This window comes from Mastacembelus armatus, chromosome 10 (assembly GCF_900324485.2).
Source record: "Mastacembelus armatus chromosome 10, fMasArm1.2, whole genome shotgun sequence".
NCBI classification, from domain to species: domain Eukaryota; kingdom Metazoa; phylum Chordata; class Actinopteri; order Synbranchiformes; family Mastacembelidae; genus Mastacembelus; species Mastacembelus armatus.
The window spans coordinates 7,275,630-7,293,172 of NC_046642.1; the positions used below are offsets into that span (position 1 = coordinate 7,275,630).

The 17,543-nt window shown below is 38.1% G+C and overlaps 1 protein-coding gene across 8 annotated transcripts in view; it reads left to right on the forward strand.

Moving 5' to 3' along the window:
- Positions 1-1,871: 1,871 nt before the first annotated feature.
- atp8a1 (ATPase phospholipid transporting 8A1) overlaps positions 1,872-17,543 on the forward strand; it is an 85,802-nt gene continuing 70,130 nt past the window's right edge. For 6 of the 8 annotated variants that reach the window (XM_026331242.2, XM_026331247.2, XM_026331248.2 and 3 more), the window contains exons 1-2: positions 1,872-2,224; positions 14,490-14,604. In XM_026331242.2, coding sequence (XP_026187027.1) covers positions 2,176-2,224; positions 14,490-14,604 — 164 coding nt within the window. In that variant the 5' untranslated portion in view covers positions 1,872-2,175. The remainder of the gene's footprint in view (positions 2,225-14,489; positions 14,605-17,543) is intronic. The other 2 variants (XM_026331245.2, XM_026331246.2) reach the window with 1 other exon arrangement.

Below are 17,543 nucleotides of genomic sequence, written 5' to 3' on the forward strand. Positions count from 1 at the left end.
AGAGTGGCCCACTGTTGAGGAATATAAAGCAAATTGTAAACTAGAGTAAATCCTTGTGGATTAGATATTCTGCTGAGCTTGTCTCTAGACAGGAATCACATAATATTGCAGTAACAGATACTAGTCTCTGTTTACAACTGCTTGTTTCCATTGCTGTAGTCCAAGGGTGGCCAATCCCTGGTCCTTGAGAGCCACTGCCCTGCTTATTTCCACCTATCCCTGCCTTACCTGTGCTGGTTACCTGGTTCATGTGTGTTCAGTCAATTAAAAACTGGAAGGGCAGGAACAACAAACAGGGCAGTGACTCTGGAAAGATTAGTGTTGGTTATCTGTGCTTTAGTCAGTATCTCTCCAGGTATAGCACTTGAAAAAGTATTTCACTTTTTCACCCAGATGGGCAAAATGGCAAAACATCTGTCTGATTTCAAATGCAGAAAGAATAAAGTAGACATACGCCAACCAAATATCTCAAAATGTGGCAACATAAAGTTTTATTTAGGTTTGAGCATTGGTGATAACATTAAGGGATAGCTGTAGATGTCCATTAAACTAATTTCACTGAGCACGTGTATTACCCCTGAGTCCTTTGTATGGACACCCCAACCATGTGAACATAGGATTGCATGAGTACTCAGTGCCACTTACTTCTTATGAAAATGTTGGATTTGACCTATGAGACAGGAGGAACCACATACAGTACTTTTGTGTGTTTGGAAATACATGCTGTAGACAGAGTACTGCCCTAATGGCTGATAATGATCAGAATGAGCTCATAACATAATAATCAACAAATATAAATGACATTCTTGAAATGCTTATGCTTTTTAATGATAATCTTTAATCACATTTTGCATTCATTTTATTCACACTTTTCATTACATTTTGGTTCTCTTGTATATAGAAATACTACACAGTACAGACGTGTACTGTGTAGTATTTCTACATACAACTAAATTTTGAAAATACCTTGTTCCTTTTAAAGACAAACCTTATATAGTATATATCTAATATACCTTCCATGCTTACAGATCTATTATAGTAGATTTTAAATTATGTGATAGATAAATATTGCATACACTACAATTCAGCATATTTGCATTATCAAGACATTGTAAAATATGATATAATCATTTATCATAATACTTGAGTGTGTCTAGTATTCATTGGCAGAAGAAGTATTCAGATCTTTTTCTTGAGTAGCAATACCACAGTGCAGACTCTAAATAAAAAGTGCTGCATTCAAAAATGTTATAAACAAAACAATTATTATCATGATAATATGCTTAAATACCAAAAGTAATCAATATGTAGGATGCTTGTTTAGGGCACATTATAATTTGTATTAAATGTCTAAATCTGCAAAGTAATGAGTAATTAAAGCTTTAATACAAATGTATTGGAGCAAAACTACAATAGTTGCCTCTAGAATATATTGTAGTGGAAGTATAAAGAAGATGTGTTTGAGCACATATTCATGTATGTTAGTTGGTTAAATGGTATTTGCTGATATTATTTGCTGACACTGCAATAACCATTAAAATATTAATATATTTTATACAAAACAAGACTCCCACCCAGTGTACTATTGTTGTCTTCTGTGAACAACATCCATTGCAAGGGGGTGAGGGGTTCACACCGTCGAGTATTTTGTTAACTAATATTTTAAAAAGCCTTTATCTAGCTTAAACATTCCTGGCCATGATATTGATAAACGCCAGTTTGTCTTTATATGGAATCAGAAAGAATCTATTTTCTTGATTAATCTTCCTCTAGCCGCAGTGAAATTACAGTTATACTGTTCACCGACCCCCCTCCCGCTGCGGTTATATATGGTACAGTCCATACCGTGTAGCAGCATCGTCCCCCTCACTTCAGTTCATGGTAAGTCTCCCGCTGCACCGCCGCGGACTGTCGGCCTCTTAATCCGCTGTGGGAACCGCGTTGTTCGTGAATAAATGAAGGCGTTAGCAGGAAACCAGGAAATCAATGTTGATTATTTCTCGTCTGACTTGTTATCAGTAAACGCGCTGCGGTACTTCCCGTATGAGAGAGTGTCCTCGGTTGAATTTTAGCCGGTTTTTGTTAAATTATTTGTCGGTTGGGAAGAAGCTGCAGCCAGTCGAGCAGAAGTAACGGCCGGTTGACAGGTGCCGTAGCCGGGCTCAATGTGGAGAGATGCCACCCGTCCAGAGAACGATGTCTGATCTTCGTACCCGGGCTGAAGGTATGTAAATACAAATTTAGTCCCTTTTACGTGTCGAGAGAAATGTTTGGAAATCATCTCGTTGTTATGAGAAGAAGGCCGGTCCGTAGCACTCTGGAAGTCCAGTAACTTGCTAGCCACATTTGTGAACAACGGTGCCCAAGCAGCAGTAACCGAAACGCCGGGGGGCCTAGAGAGTTTTGTGGAGAAGTGTTGAGAAAAACAATTTCAGTTTCGGTGAAACCGTTTTCAGTTAAAGCGAATAAGAGAAAGTGTGTAAGTCTGGTATCGTTTCAATATGTCAGTATCATTTAGCCTGCTGTTCAGGATGAATGGATTATATGTCAGTCTCTTCAGATAAAATACACAACCTTCCCAAGGTTTTACCAAATGCGTGTCTGTAGTCTGCACAGAGCATGGAGAAATGAAACTAGTGCAGAGTGCCCCTGACCCAGCAAAACCAGCACCTATCCAGACTGGGACACTTCCCCCAGCTATGCACTGCCCACCACAAAGGCACCACAATCAGGAGAGGTCCCCAGGAGTATTGATGCTCAGTGACAGTACCCAGAAGACTGACAGCATAGTGTTGAAAGAAGTAGCAATACTGCAGTGTAGGGATACTCAGTTACAAGTAAGGGCATACATTCACAACTCTTTCAATGTAAAACTAGTACTATCAAAATATTATCATTAAAGGAGTCTTCTTTTGAGTGCTTTATGTGCTACTGGATTATTGTGGAGTTGTGGATAATAATCCACCATGATTTGTTGATTAATTTTTGTGTTAATAATGAAAATAAACTTGAAGTAAAAATACAATATTTTCCTCTGAAGCGGGCTAGAAGCAACCTGTAAAGTAGCCGAAATAATCAAATGAAGTACAAGTATCTCTAAATTGAACTTGATAAATGTACATAGTTACTCTCCACCACTGACAATACCAAGTGCCCACCACATGGCAATTTGAATTGTGTGTGTCAAAGAATACAGCCATTGTAATTTGGCTGGTTCCTCATTCCTTCACTGCACCAGTAACTTTCCACTGCATCTCAGTTGAGTTCTCCAGGGAAAGACAATGCGGATACATTCACATTATTTAAACTTTCTGAATGCTCATAAGGGCATCTGTTTACTTTCGGGCTTCAGAGCCTTAGTAATTTTAGTCAGTAATGTTAAGGTGTGTTTGTTTATCTATGACAACACCTATGATTGACACATACGGTACAGAAACATTACTGCCTGTCTTTTAGAGCTTTTAAATTCTTCTCACTGCTGTTTCGCAACTGTCCTTAACCTTTGGCCTCTGGATTGGATAAATAAAGTGTCATAATATTTATTATGTTTACTGCAGTTGTTTCTCTTCAGAGTAAATTAAATTGCTCTGTTGTGGTTTGATTTTGGATGGCTTAGGTTTGATTAAAAACTGTAGACTCAGGCTAATATCTCAGTCAGAGTTATTACTGTTGAGTATATTTTTGGCTGCCAAAGCAAGTAACCTGGCCTCCTAAAGTGAATTAGTATGAACTCTCATTTGCAATTTATAAACTTAGAGATGAGTTGGTCCATTAGGCCACATTCAACATGCATACCTAATATATGATTTTCATTAAGTCTGTTAATAAAATGGCCATAGAAATGCACTGTGTGCTTTCTGAAGTACCTCTAGTAAGGCAGTAACTTCACTGTATGAGGCCATTTCATTGTTGAGAATGTGACTGTATAGGAAATATTGCTCAATTGGTTCCTTCATATTAGTCGACAGGACAGTAGAAAGAAATGCATTTTTAAATAGACACGTCTTAATTTATCAATTCAGTATTCATGAATATGAATGTCTACAAGCTGCTGCAGAAAAGCACAAAACTACAGTAAAACCAATCTGTAGTTCTCTCCAGTGGTAGCACACATTTTGGATAATAACTGCTTCCAAATCTGTTGCCAATATTGAGACTAATAAAAAATAAAAGAGAAATAGCTTCAGTCATTTGGAGTCATAATATTTAAACACCAAGTGTGGAAGGTAGACATGCCATGATGTTGCAGTAGAATGAATAATGTTTATAGTAATTTGGCCTAAATGGCCATGTTTATTTATCAGATTTTTGAAAACTTAAATGTTGAGAAACTGTTACCATCCAGACATTGATCCACTGTATTGAAACCCAAGATGAATCCGTCTTTGAGTCAGATATTTCAATGACTAGGCTAATTTCCAATATGAATGAATAGTTGTACCAATGATGCCAGTGTTGCTCCCGCTCTTATATCCATTTACCCAACAGGTGGCCTTCGTATCACTGGTCAAAATATAGAAATGCATTTTATGTGACAGAGCAAGTCTCTGACCTAATTGTTAGAAAGCAGGCTTGTGATCAGAAGGTTGCTAGTTCAGTCCCTGGATCAGTAAGATTAAAGTCTGAATGGGGTAAGTAAAAACAGCACTTCCCTTTCTCTCCTCAATGGGACTGTGGGGCCCTTGAGCAATGCCCTTAACCCCAACTGCTTTATTGATCAGGGGGTCAGACTGTTGTTGTGAATGTGTGAATATGATCAGGACATTCCTGTAAGAGAGGTTGCATCACAATAAAACCAGCCTCATTTAATAGAAGTCACAAAATATAAACTGTTACCTGCTTTGGACCTAAAGAAGAAAAGCTAAATACTGAAATTCAGTGGTTTTACCCAAATTTCAATTATGAAAATGAAGGCAAGTATACCACTATGGATGCAAGACTGTATTAAATACAAATATAGATTCCATGGAAAACTGTTGACCAGTGTGGTTGCTGCAGTCACAAGAGTGAATGCATGAATTATGCAGCAGCTATTGCTGTCACACCCAACCCCCAACTACCGCTACCTTTTTAGGTTGCAAAGAGCAAATGATTTGCTGTTTTTTTTTTTTTTTTTTTTTTCTGCTTCAGTTAAAACCATATCATGTTTCCTTTGCAAGCATTTTTCAGAGTGTTGGATTCCATCATCTCCCTTACTGTGCCAGGTTGATGAACAAAGCTCCTGCTCCAACATAAACATTTCCAGCCTCGTGACTCCATATCTGCTTAACTATTTTGCTCAGTCACGCATCTGTTTTGCAACATTTCCTTTGGCTGATTTTATGAGAGCCTAGGCACACTCCCCACCCTTCAGTTTTATTTTTTAATCACCACAGTGCATCAGGCAGACTTCCATCTAGAAAGGGCAGCCCTCTGCCGGGCTTACCACCTAATCCATCAGTGTCCTGTCTGTCAGCTCCCCATGCAGCACACTCCCCACTCTTGGCCACCACGTGCCACTCCACTCCTTGTCACTCTTCTACGTTGTGCTGTGGAAACATCCACCATCTCTGCCAACCTGTGACTGCATGTGTTGCCAACATAACCTTATCTAGGACATTGGGGGTACAGGTGACATCAGAAGCTATTGGCATGTTTAATGGGTATCCTGCAGTGAAGAAAAGGCTCTTTTAGATACTGATTTTCCAGTACAAATTTCCAGGTAGGAAGGTGCATAATACCTGTCCTACTGTCTAGGAAAGCTGATTGACAGGAGCCATGAAAGGCTAGACAGATGGCAACAAGCATCCCATTTACAGTCTAAGCTTCCAAGCATATCTGCAGACAGACCAAATTCCCTCTCACAAGTGACACTAAAGGTGAAGATAGGTAGGTAAGCCTCTCTTATGAGGATGAATCTATCAAAAGACAAAATGCTTGTCTTTTTGCGTCAGCTGATTGATGGTAGAAGGTATTATTTGTCATCCGATAGTCCAAATGCTACTTTTGAAAGACAAAATAGTCTGCTTTTGCTTTAATCAGTCTATCTTTACCTCTTTGCCATTCTCAAAAGAAGTAGTAATTTTTTTTCATGTGTAACTAAAGCAAGATGTTTTCTCCCATAGCATTTCAATAACACCAGCTAAGCCTTAGTCTGTTTGAATTGTGGTAGCAACATGACCTGGGGGGGGGGGACTAGAGAGGATAGACTTCTCCCTTCTGAAGGAATTGAGGGCGGCCCATGTGCCTGGCGGATCACTGGCTGATAATAATGTGGCACAAAAGCCCAACACACCACTAAATCCCCAGTCTGGGGCCGCTGGTGTGTCATATCAAGTCCCCTTGGGCCTCTCTGCTCTGTCTATATGCTTGCATGGGACATCTCTTCTCCTCTATTTTACATTTTATGTCCTGCCTCCATCACTAACCTGCAGCCATTCTAATATGTGTTTCTTCAGATACTCGATTTCCCTCACCTCAGTGATTTTCCTGTCTGCAAGGCAAAGTGGATGTGGCAGGTCACTGTGAGGAGGGGGAAATGTAAAAATTCTCATCCGCGTGTGTCCACACAGAGATTGGTGCAGAGATGTGTCTCCAGTTCCTCTGATGTTAAGACACAGAACCTATTCCTTGTTCATGCACATCATATTGATATGAGATGAGCAAAACCCATGAGCTGATGAGTGAAAACTTTGCAGGCAGTGTCATGAGCATTGCCTGTTGACAAGAAATTGCATTGTGCTATTTAGAACTCAAGTAGCAGTTGTCATATTCAGTTAATCTTTTAATCATTTTTTGGGGTGGGGTGTTATAGTGGCCTTGGGGTTAATGAACTGACAAATAATGCACCATCTAGCATTTGTGTCTGGCCACTGACCCTTACTGCATGTCATTCCCCATCTTTCATAATGTCGTGAGTGAGTGCCTGGACTATCCATTTTCAGGAATTGATTAGATTCTCTAGTCTGGAGCTCAGCTGGATATTCTCAGTGATGTTGTCCAGATCAAACCTTATTTATGAGCAACTGAAAAGCTGCCTTGCAAATATATGCTCATTGGGAGATACATTTTCCAGACTCATCAACTTAGCTCTCAGCTTATAAGATGTATAGTAATTCTTTTCTTACGTCCTGTTCATACACATCATTTAATAAATGAATCCAATTTTAGACACTGAAAAGAAACTTCAGACTGTATTTGCAAACATAATGGTTTTGAATTGTCTTATTTTGTAGTGTTTGTGTTTGCCTTTGTTATGCACGCACTCATGAACACCATGAAAACACATTTAATCCTGCACATACCAAGAGCTAGTCAGTGTGGTCGTGTCACAGCAGGATGTCCAGATGGAGAGGTGTCGACAGGCACTCCACAGGAAAGCAACACTATGGATAGCTGGGAAGATAAAACTCTTTTTGTGCTTGACCTGAAAGTTCTGAGCCTAAAGAGGTGGACATTGAGAAGAGATTGGTAGTCATGGACAGACAGACAGCTAGACAGATAACAGTTCTAGAGGAGTAGTCACGATTGGACTGACATACAGCAAAAAGGTTATATTCTTTAGATAGTTGTTTTTGCATTCATGCAATAAAAGCAGTTGAGTAATTGATCTGGCTATTAGTAGAAGACCTAAGCACACTAATGTTGTTTAAGACTGTGGCCTGAATCAGTAATTGTCAAGGATGGCCTGCACATTATTTTCTCTTTTAAAAGGATGGTATGTATGTGTTGCACATATGTTACTTACTCTATAGTTCTGTGTCATGGAGGGTCCAATTTTGCCTGTTTAGAGAACACGTCAAATATGTCACATCAGGTCACTGAGCTCCACCGAAACACTGGCATGGATTAATTGTCATTGTTCAGCCATTTGGATATTACAGAACAGCTATTTTTAGAGAACGTATGATAGAAATTAGTGTGACTGGTCTTTTCAAATCTGTAGACATTCAAGATGATTTGAAATAACTTTAAATTTCAGTTTGTCCAGTACTTTGGTTTATGACCAAACACCTATGAAACTAATGGCATTTCCCATTAGTTACTGTGTTTTTGCTAATTAGCAATTTTTAGCATGCTAAGCTAAGATGGGAGAACATGGTAAAATTACACCTGCTTAAAAGCAGCATGCATACATTGTCATTTTATGCATTTTGGCATGCTGATGATAACATTTAGTATAACCTAACAGGGCCACTAGAATGACTGACTGATTCTTAGTATTGTGGCTTGATGAATAGCCTTAATTTACTGGTAAATGAGTTGCATTTTTAGTCATTTTGACTAATTCTTCAGTGCTACTGAGGAACCTTGTGTGGGAACCTTAAGCAAAATAATGTGGCATCATTTATACTGAAACAAGAGTATTATTTCATAGTTTTGAAGATGTGAAACAGCAGTTTGAGCTGTGGCACAACACTGACCACACTATATGACTTAATGAGTGACAAGGTCCATTTCCTGTTTCACAGCATATGCTCTTCCATTTTATCACTGATAAAGTCAAAGACAGTTGAAAAGCTCCTGTTCTTGCTAAGCTAAGTCAGACCTATGTTGTCCCTGAATGGTCACTCCCACTGACAGGCTCACTGAGCTTGTGCGGTGCCAGATGGAGCAGAGTAGGGAGGGGGATTAATTTTTCAGCTGCCCTGTTGTTGTGAATGCTGGTTACAGCATTGTGATCTGATAAGCGACTTATGGATGTTACTATCGCTTAGGTTAAAGCTGTATCTATTTTTCCCTCCAGTGCTCCCCCCACCCATTCACAAATTGTAGAAGATGGGGGGTGCTTTCATCTCAGGGACTTAATGACTGTGGCAGCTCTGTCTACTGAAATATTTATCTGGCATAAATGAATCATGTACAGATCTTATGTTAGTGGTGATGAGCAGATATAAATGGCACATTATACAACAATGGGTTGCCAGGCAGAGAGATCCCAAAGCCCATTTGACACTTATTTGACCCTAATAACTGAGGTAGGGAGCCTTAGGTTAAGGACTGACATTGCTGACCTCCATATTACACCTCACCTTTCTGTCATACTGCTTTTGATGTGCTTGTTACTATGTGTTACTGTGTGGTCTATGTGTATTAACCATTTCTACAGGAGCCAAGTCACTTGTCTTCCCTCTGCATTTTCTGATTTCACCAGTATTTGATGCAGTTTTTCCGTTACAAACCTCTTAACTGGTTTGGCTGTAATTCTCGTGTTTCAAGTTATTTCTGCAAAAACAAAAAGGCTTCTAAAATTTGATGTGTTTATGGATGAATGTTATACTGCCAAGAATGATGATGACTGGCTGACCCTTCTGATTATGGATGCTAGCCAAAACAGTTGTGAAACTCAACCAGCATGTGACATATGCTGGTTTTGCTGGTTATGCTGCTTTTATGATTTGTTGTAAATATTTTAATTTAGGGCAGACATTTATGAGCCAGGGTAGGATCCTGTAAGTATTTCAGTGTTGGTCAGCTGTGTATGACTGTTTTCTGTGTTTATTTAACCCTGAGTGTCATGAGAATCTGTGGTTGATAATATGCTTGAATATCAGGTCATTATTATTCCTGTCATAGCTGCCATCATACTACCTCTCAGGATATTATAAATCTGTTGAGCAGGGTTTGTCTTTAGTCCATTATCACTTCAAATTTCAGGGCAATTGTGATTTCTCTTGAATTCAAGCATGTTAAGTGTGCTTAGGGTAAATTATACTGGAACCATGATTTTCAGTAGTTGTTGATTATGGTGACTGTGTAGACAAACAAAAAAAAGTAGTTATGATTATAGGAAAAATACAGATTCTCTAGTCAGGCATACTTAAAATATCTTTAAAGTCACCTTTGTTGAGGTTGGAAAGAAGGAACTTATTTACAAAATCTACAGTTTCCCTTTGTAACCTGCAACAGGCAGCGGGGAATAAAAAGACAGACTGGGGAAGACCAGCATTTGGCCCAGCCTGTGCCAAGCCATGCTGGGCCCAGTTTTTTCTCCACGGCCATCCTCTCCAAAATATGTGTCCCCTTGTGACAATTGTTCAACCTGTCTGTTGGCTGACACAAACAATAAATCTGACATCTGGCCTGCATCCGGATTCATTACAGCACTTGGTGGCATTGATCCTTCATCTAGAGGCTTCCCCTCTAGACCTGTGTACTCTCTAGTCCTCCTGAGCTTCATGTGGCTCTTTTCTCCCTTCTCTTTAGTTGCCTCTTATGTTATTTTTAATATAGCTAGTTAGTATAGGTGACATGGTAGCTCCTTTTAATAAATAAAATATGTTGTTATAAAGCTTAATGTAGTACATATTAAGAGAATGTAGTACATATTAAGAGTTATGTTCAGTGAGTAACCATCCAGTTTCCTATTCTTGCTCTTTTCATTCATGTCAAGGTAGTTGAGCTGTGACACACCAGCAATTAATGAAATTAGTACAGAGAAAATGCACAGTGTCCACCAGGGAATATTAAGAGCAGTCCTCACTGAGGTATCTGTGGCAGTGGCTGAGTACATTATCCAGATAGTGTTAAAAACTAAGGAAATGAACTAGATATAAAGGAAAGGAGAGCCCATGAATGCTTCTGTAGAAGAAGCTGGAAGAAAGGCTGTATTGATGACTCCACCCTTCTCCCCAACTGTCTTTCACTATAGTGTTGCCCTGGCAAGATTAACTCTTGATGGGAAAATACAATGATCACTGCAGGTAGAAAAAGCACTTACCCCTCCCTCATCAACACTACTGTGTTGTCTTTGAGGAAAGCACTTAACCACAACTGCTCTAGTGCTCCTGTAAAACAGTGGTTGGTCTCAGTGAAACTACGCTTAATGAACAAAGGTAAAATTATGTTGCACATGACTATCAAACTTGTTTTCATTTTCTGTTTCTTTTGTTTTGGACCTTTGAACTATGACAACTTTCCATTTTTCCATTAAACTATATTGATATGAGTTGTTATTGAAAAATTGTGGGGCTGTTGGGTATTAGATCAGTGTTCCTCAAGGCCAATTGACCACTTTCCGGCTCTAGCTCTACTTTTGCTCTTCTAATCCAATTAAAGTGTTCAATATGGAGCCTTTAATTGGATATAAGCTGTAGCAAAAACCTGGAGATCAGGTAGCTCTTGGAGACTTTAGACTTAAAGAGAAGACAGTGACCTATTGGTTGATTTTTGCATACTGGTTTCCAAATTGGTTGATTTTTTTTTTTTTTTTTACATACAGATACCACCCAGAGCCTTTTTTTTTTTTTTGTCTCAGTTCAGCCCTGAAACCAAAACTGTCCCATACAGGGCATGATATAGGTTGCGCTTCAACATTTGGCTTCTCTTTGCCATGGTCATGACGCTCAGCCTCACTAGTATGCTACATGTACCAGGCAACAACTGACACACTGAACTGCACGTGTCATGGAGACTACATTTCTTGTATCATTGTTGGACTTTTTTTAAGGCAGTGTATAGCCTATACTTTTTCAGACAGTCAGAAAAATTGAAAGTCACACTTGATTGATTAGATTGTTGGCATGTGGGAAGATGTAGGCTAAATATATAGGACAAAAAGTGACAAAAATAAGTCCACTTATGGACAAATACTGTATATACGCTGTTACACTCTTGGTCTACTTCTTATTGTTTTCTTTCCAATTTTTTAAGAAAAAGACTGAGAACTTATAAAATATGGGACAATCATAGAGGGTAAAATGCTGATATTAGTATTAAGACCTTTGTTGTTCCTGCAGCTTTCGCTTGAACTTTTTAAATTACCCTTTTTGTCAGTGTTGGTAAAAGGAGAGAGCCAAAAGTCTATGTTAAGCAGTAGCACTACCAGCTGCAACTGGTGCATTGCAGCACCTGGTGTACCCCAGCACACAGGCTCCTAGTGTAAAGACTCATACAGAACACAGAGGCACAACATCAATCACAATTGCTCAGCCAGCTCTTCTGGCCTGCTATTTCATACAGGCCTTATGCTGCAGTCACCAGCTATGTATGATTTCATTTGTCGCTGTAGACACTAATCCCTTAGCTTCATAAAAATTTGTTTCTTTGCAGGCTTTGGTGTACTGTATAATAGATTTTTATTGACATGTAATTGAACAGTCCAGTCCTGCCTCCGTGAGGCAGCATACTTTTGAGGCAACATCCTTTCCCTTATCATTACTGTTACTTATTCTCAACCACCTGAGTTTCCAGTGTAGCTCTTATCTGAAAATTCTATTACCTTTCTTCCCTTATTATTTTCTTTATTAGTTGTCTTACTGCAAATTAAAGAAACAGCAAACGAGTCACTGAATTTTTAGAGAACTGTATTGTGTAACCTTTTATATACAAATTACCAGGCATTTGATCTTCACCTACATAGTATATGTAATAATCACAGGGACTCTATAATCCTCTGTTGCTCTCTGGATCCCCACAAAGTTTTGCCACCACACTAATTCAGTAAACCACCTATGTTGATCTGACATCTTGCATAACAGAGCTGGGACTGCCAGCCCGCGTTTCCCCCTGATGACCAAATGACTACAGGGGGCCATTTATTTTTAGACTTGGAGCACATGCTTAAGAGAGAAACTATCTGGGGATGAAGAAGTGTTTGGCTGCAACTATTCAGTAGTCCTATCTGGAAAGCTAAGTGGATCATTACAAGAACAGGAGCTGTAATTTAAGATTCAGGGTTTGTGTAACATGAGTGAGAAAGTGCTATGGGTAAGGTGAGAGTAAGAGGTGGAAAACAGAGAAGAGAAAGTAGAAAATGTGATTTTAAAGTATGTGCCAGTGTTCTACTTTGTTTCCTTTTGACATGACAAGGAAGAAATACTGTAGGCAGGGGGACGGCACAGGTTGCAATGTGGCCAGTACATTTGGGTTACATTCCCTCATAACAATGCAGCTTACTGTTGTTGATATTTGAAACAGCCAACTTTCTTCTTTCTATTTTAAGCTCCACAAGTTCTGTAATCCTGCAAGCTACGCCTGCCCTTACCTCATAAATTACTACAACCACTACTACTGCATGCCAGGAAAGGCCATCCTGAACCCACTCGATCACATGCATGCATGAGAAAATGTTGTAAAAGAGTTGTATATTAGCATCTTTTTGGCAGTGCTTAGGGCATTAATCTAGACATACCACTTAAAACACAAGCTCCATTCCACTTGTTGAACTTGAACAGAGCAATGCTTTGCTTTTTTTTTTTTTTTCTCAGCAGCAATGAATGCCTGCTCCTGCCAGTTACACCACTGTTTCAAGTTAAGGTAGAATGATTATTGAATAAATTAGGTTTGTATGTCATTCTTTTATGCATCAAAATGCGATGCATCCATTATCTACACTACTTATCCTGTTGAGGGTTGTGTTTGGTGGCTGGAGCCAATCTGATAATTAGTTTTAGACTGCAATCCCTCTGTTATATCAAGCTTACTGTTATACTTATTTAGAAAATGATAAATTATTCAAAAATGCAATTTGCTCAATGTCTTTCGTGTAAAGTATACTGTACCACTCTGCTGTAGCTGATTCACAGATAAGTTTTATCTACTCTTAGCAGGGAATCCTGCTGGACAGGAAATCCTCAGCCTTAATCATAACACATTCCAGCTACAAATGGTCACGGAAAGTTCTCAGAGGAAATCTGTGAAATGTATTTTAAGCAATCAGGCTATGGATATTTATTAAACTCTTTGTGTCAGAATTGTTCCATTAGCGAGAGTTTGTTCCTTTTATTAACAATGCTTGCACATTTAACTCAACTTAAGTTTTGTGTTTTAAGTCACTCTGCTGACATTAAACAGGAGATTCCTCATATTATTATATATATATTTATAATATATATGACAGGGTTATACACATATGACAGGGTCTTCAAGTTGGCATGTTAGTGTGGAGTTGGTAATAAGAGCTGTGTTGTCACAAATCATTCAGAACACCCACTGTCACTTTTCCTACAGGACCTTTTCACTCCATTAAGATAATAATTTGAGCATTTTACTTTATTACTAACATTGGACTCCTGAGTTGAAAAAGCTTCGTTATACATAAAATTACACATCTCGTGTATTGTGTAGACTGCACTAATTGCAGTTTATATATTTTAAAGTCAGTCGTATTCAATAAAAAAGGTTATGTATTATAGCTGAACACATTTTTCAGTGCATGACATTTGCGCTATTACATAATTACTGTACCAACTGTATACTTCATTACATTAAAAATGAGTAAAAAATTACTTAGTTTGGTATTATTATATCTTAAAGTGACCCAAATTATATGAAAAGCCATGTATAATATACTGTTTCTAAAGTTCTTACATCATCAAAGTCAACTGTGTTCCACTCCATAATTTTCACTCTTACACAGGAATTTCTGACTTGCCTTTTACAGACTTCAAATTCCAAGAACCACCGACTCGAAACACTTCAAAACACCTTTTCATCTTATGTGTTTTTCTGCTCAAGGCAGGTTTTGTTCCTTATAGGGTGTTTTTTTTTTTTTTTCTCCCATTCTGCAGGATATGAGAAGACGGAGGATGTGTCAGAAAAGACATCATTAGCTGACCAAGAAGATGCCCGACTGATATACCTCAACCAGCCACAGTTCACTAAGTTCTGCAGCAATCGAGTCAGGTAAGGAGCTGTTGTATTTATGTAAATTAGGAAAATATAGTTGTACGTATGAATTAAGAATTTGTAAATTAAATGTTTTGATTTGGCTGCAGTGTGTGTGGTCATTGTCAAGTACTATTTATTGAAAGCTAGCTGTAATGGCGACCCAGAGGCCATCAGTACTTTTCATGGTGACCTCCAGCATAACGTGCCACTTTGCCTTCGACCCAACATTAACCTTCAGAGTCACAGACCAAAGAGATGCATTAAAACATGCTTGGACTTTGTAGCTGCTATTTAAATGTCAGCCTGAGAATTTCTTAGTGGCAAGCAGTCTTGAAATGAATCTGTAGTCTATTTTAAATGCTTTTAAGTAGAATGCTATTTGTTAGGACAGCTTCAGGTACAGAAATGATTAATAATAGATATGAGCAGCTACTTTAACTGTAGAATACTGTAGTTTACTGGCTTTGGTTTACATTATATAATTATTCTTAAACTATAAGAATTTGGGTTCTGATTCTCAATTATTTTGGTGTATTTTGTAATGTGATATTATTTGAGCTTAATTTTAGTTATTTAACAGACTAACAGTAGGTTAAGATTAACCTACATGTTTGATAAATTATACCAGAAATATTTTTCAGCAGTATTTTTGCATTGAATGAGTACCCGTCGCAAACTTTAAAATTTGTTAAAGACATTGCCATTTTTGTGACTTTGCTAGGGGCAGTCATCAATTCTCTAGGTGAACTGCCAGCACCGAAAAGTAAGGGAAATGTCATTTTAGTTCTATTCAGCTAAAGTTGGTGCTGTTAACATGGCATATACACAAAATTAGGCTGATAAAATGATTGAGTAGAACATTTTAAGAACTGACAGTAACTGTCCAATTAGCTTTGATTTTGACCAATATTCAATATATTACTGATATTGTTCCTACTAGACTAGGTTTAATCATGGATACATTTGCATTAGTGCAGTGTTAGGGAAATACTTGCAGCACAGTTTTTACAGATAAAAATGGCAACAGACAGTAGTCTTAATGCCTGCTTGCATATTAAGGCCTTTTCAAGCAGACCATAATGTAGCCAACTTATGTCTTTTCAGTGATTTCAGTGGTTTAAAGTGTTGCAGTAATTCTGCAATGAAGTACAAAGCCTCTTAGAAGACCTGCTTTTTGTTTGTTTGTCCTTTTGGTTTTGAATTTCACATGTACCTAATTTGCCTCAGGCCTTGAAGACACAGGCTTAAAGCTATTCTAGGAATCTAATTTGTTCAAGAGGATTGGTTGCTATCTCAGATTGACCTGTTGAGACAGTAAAAGGAACAAGATCTGCAATCTGATCTTACAATCTTACAAACAGACAAACATACCTGTTTTTTTTTTTTTTTTTGTTTTTTTTTTTGGTCTTGCTCTCGCTTGCTTTCATTTTGCATCTCACCGATCAGATAACACAGATGCACATGACATCAACCTCATAACAAAAAGGCACTGTGCTTGTACAATTATGAATATGTTTATTCAGCTGTACTGCTGATAAATATGATCAGTCGCTGCAATGCTGACAACTTATTATATGACAGATGGGAGTGGCTGTAAAAGCCTCTGATTATGACATGTGCTTGTATTTGAAATACTGACAAGCCTCTCTTGTGTAGAAAACAGTGGACACATAGACACACACATGGACACAAACACATCTTGACCCAGATGCACATCTACTACACTGAAATTAGTGCATTTGTCGACTAAACATTTCAGTAAATGGAAGTTTTCTCATCTCACTGGTTGGCTTCTTAAATCAAATGTAAACTTCTCATTACAATAGCACCTGCTAAACTGTTCATGACACCTAGCACATACCCTGTTGGTAAATGCAGTACTACTACTAATGCTGAGTTCAAATTCATACAGGGCTTCTGAAAATAACTATAGCTATCTGAATAACAACTCAATAACTTTTTTCTGTGTGTTGGTGTAATCTGATAAATTTTTATGTGAACGTTTTATTTGAAAAAAAATGGTGATGTCGTACTACGTACTACTACTACTACTGTAGTAGTGACTACAATGTATGATACAAAATAAAATGTTCAGTTTTTGCTAGGTGCTCTAATCCAGCCCAACACTGAACAGTATTTACTCTAGATCTTAATTATGTTTTCTGTAACTGAAAGATTTTTTCTATGAGCAAAACAGTGCTATATTTTTAATTAGGATAAGTTGAGCAATGCCAAAAAACTATATATATAATATCTGCCTATGTACAGACATTCAGAATGACTTACTATAATGTTAAATATTTCTAATGTGGAAGAAATTTTAATGGAGGAATTTAAAAGTGATTCTTGTCTGTGCTGTATCTGGACGTCTGTACATGGAGGAAGTGCTCCTCTTGTAACATCTTGATCCTGAGGGCACTGCCAGGAAATAAAATGTAAGATCCATAATCATCCATTAAGAAAAGTGTTAAATGAGCTCTTTATCTTGCCCTGTCTCTATGGAGGAAGTTATATACTATACAGAGTTAACTACAGAGCAGGGTGCTGCATGTTTTATAGTTTTAACCCCATGAGATCAGAAGAAGGATGGAGTGAAGAAAATAAAGTGATAAGCTGAACGAGGACAATTTCACAGACAAGGTGACATATTAAAACAGAGGAATGATATAGCCATGGCTTTTATGCTAACCTGCATTAGGGCTCCCAAACCACTATTTCTTTGTATCTCAAGGGATAGGTAGGGTAGTATTTAAGCATTATATCAGACTCAGTAGGGTTACCTGTTATAAATGTGAATGCAGTCATGGTGTTCTTCAGGGCTTTGGATGATGTATGGCAACATATTTCACAATAAGTAGTAGGCTGCTCTGTGTGAATGGGGACTGTACTGAACATAAAATGATATACTCTCATTAGAGCAGATTATTTTATGTATAGGGAATAGAACACCATAG